Raw genomic sequence first — 2,305 nt, forward strand, 5'->3', positions numbered from 1 at the left:
ATATGGGGTAGACATGGGTATAAATATGAACAATTATGCACTTATCAACCGGGGGGCTCCCCTTGCCACCCTGCAACCGTGAATAGATCCTACTGCCTGCGCCTTCTGTAATAGCATAGATAAACCTTCAGCACATATAATAAATAAGAAAGGTGAAAGTGGATCTCCCTATCTGAGACCCCTTGTTGGTTGCACCTGGCCACCACTCACGCCATTCACCATAACACTGTATGATACAGTGGTAACACATGTCATTATTAGCTTAATCCACCGTTCTTCAAAGCCCATTACCTCCAGCATCCTTCTTAAGAATGGCCACTCCATTCTATCATAAGATTTTGCCATATCCAATTTAAGTGCTCCCCAACCTGCTACACCACATTGCTTACGATTCAAAAAGTGGCCCACCTCTGCCGCCACAAGTATATTATCTGTTATAAGCCTGCCTGGGATAAACGCACTCTGAGACTCTGAGATTAAATCCCCCAACAAAGGTTTCAATCTGTTAGCAATCATTTTTGTCATAACTCTATACAAGACATTGCTTAGAGCAATAAGCCTCAAATCCGCCACAGTTGTAGGATCATTCTTTTTCGGGATCAAAACAATATTGGTGGCATTCAAATCACTCGGAATTTCACCTGTATCCAGACAATTAATAATAAAAGCAGACACATCTTCTCCAACTATATCCCAGAAACGCTGATAAAAACCGGGATTCATTCCATCCGGTCCCGGTGCCTTGTCAGGATACATGGCAAATAAAGCAGCTTTGACCTCAGCCATATCATAGGGCACAATAATGCCTCATTCTGGTCAACCGTCACCCGGGGGCCAAACTCATCAAATAAAGGGTCCTCACACACAGGGTTACTAGTAGCAAAAATTGTATTGAAATAGCTGATGACTACATTATTCATATCATGTCCCTCCACCCATACCCCATATTCATTCAACAGCTTAGAAACAAAATTCTTTTTCTTTCTAGCAGAAGCATACCTGTGATAATACTTTGTATTTGCATCAGCGCCACGAAGCCAATGCTACTTCGCTCTCTGCCTCCAAAAAACATCTTCTTGGGCTTCTAACTGAGAGATCTGATTATCCAACAGCTGGAACTCAGCCAAAGATGCCGGATCCCTCCTACCACGGATCCGCCCCTGCTCCTTGCGCAGCCGCCAGATATGCTCCCCAAACTTATGAAAATGGTCTCCACCCCAGCGCATCAGCCTGTCCCCACATCGTTGCTGACAATTCAACAATCCCTCTGTCCTCCCCCCTTGCCAGGCGGTTTCCACCACTTCTCTACACCCCTCATCCAGCAGCCATGCCATCTCAAACTTGAAGTTCCTCGGGATCCTTTGTCCTCCCCTTCTTTGTGCATTCATATCAAGGAACAAAGCCGAATGGTCTGAGTTACGAGTGATTATATTCTCTACACCCGCCCTTCCATGCGCATCACACCACTCCATCGTCGCCAACACCTTATCCAATCTCTCCTCTAACCATTGATCCGTTCCACTGTACTTCTCCCAAGTAAATTGGTATCCCCTCATAGGTAACTGACGCAGTCAACACTCATCCACAGCCTCACTAAAACCCCGGAGAAAGTTGTCTGGGTGTGGGTTGTTTCCCCTTTTATCATGCTGGAATAAGAGATCATTGAAATCCCCTATTACAACCCATGGAAGCGGAGACCTCCCCGCCAATGATTTCAGCAACTCCCATGATTCTCGCCTTTGATTACTCTTAGGGAAGCCATAAAAACATGTCATACGCCAAGTCTCCCCTGATGGCATACGGACCTCAATATCCACATGGTTTTTTGAGTAACCCAGTAGTGTAGCTGTATTATTCTTTTTCCACAACAAAGCCAATCCCCCACCGTTCCTCACATTGTCCACATAAAACAACCCCTCATAACCTATCCTCACACGGAGCCTCTCCGCATGATCTTATTTCACCATTGTTTCCATTAGAAATACAAAGTCAGGCTTCTTACCGGACACAAGGCCCACAATCTCTCGAACTGTACGTGGATTGCCCAAGCCACGACAGTTCCAGCTTATCGTACTCATGATGATGGCCGGGACTGGACTCCAGCTCCCGCCGCTCGCAAGTTTTTTGACACATCGGTCATAGCCACATCCTCCCCTTCGCTCAAAACCCCTCGGCGACGTTTGACATTTGCCACCACTCCCTCCACACTCTCACCAACCCCCATACTGCCCTCCCCTATCTCCCCCTCTTCCCGCCCCCGTGCACCGCCATCCGCACCCCTCTCCACCTCCTCCCTCACCATAGG

General features: G+C 47.1%; 1 protein-coding gene across 1 annotated transcript; it reads right to left on the bottom strand.

Moving 5' to 3' along the window:
• Positions 1-1,043: 1,043 nt before the first annotated feature.
• LOC109152781 lies at positions 1,044-1,556 on the bottom strand. The gene has a single exon (XM_019300424.1). It carries the CDS (start codon positions 1,554-1,556, stop codon positions 1,044-1,046), a length of 513 nt encoding a protein of 170 aa, XP_019155969.1.
• Between the last annotated feature and the right edge of the window lie 749 nt (positions 1,557-2,305).

Source organism: Ipomoea nil, unplaced genomic scaffold (assembly GCF_001879475.1).
Source record: "Ipomoea nil cultivar Tokyo-kokei standard unplaced genomic scaffold, Asagao_1.1 scaffold2480, whole genome shotgun sequence".
Classification (NCBI taxonomy): domain Eukaryota; kingdom Viridiplantae; phylum Streptophyta; class Magnoliopsida; order Solanales; family Convolvulaceae; genus Ipomoea; species Ipomoea nil.

Bases quoted from the DNA above. Each gene is read 5' to 3' on its own strand.
- LOC109152781 (XM_019300424.1), bottom strand. From the start codon at position 1,556: ATGAGGGGATACCAATTTACTTGGGAGAAGTACAGTGGAACGGATCAA.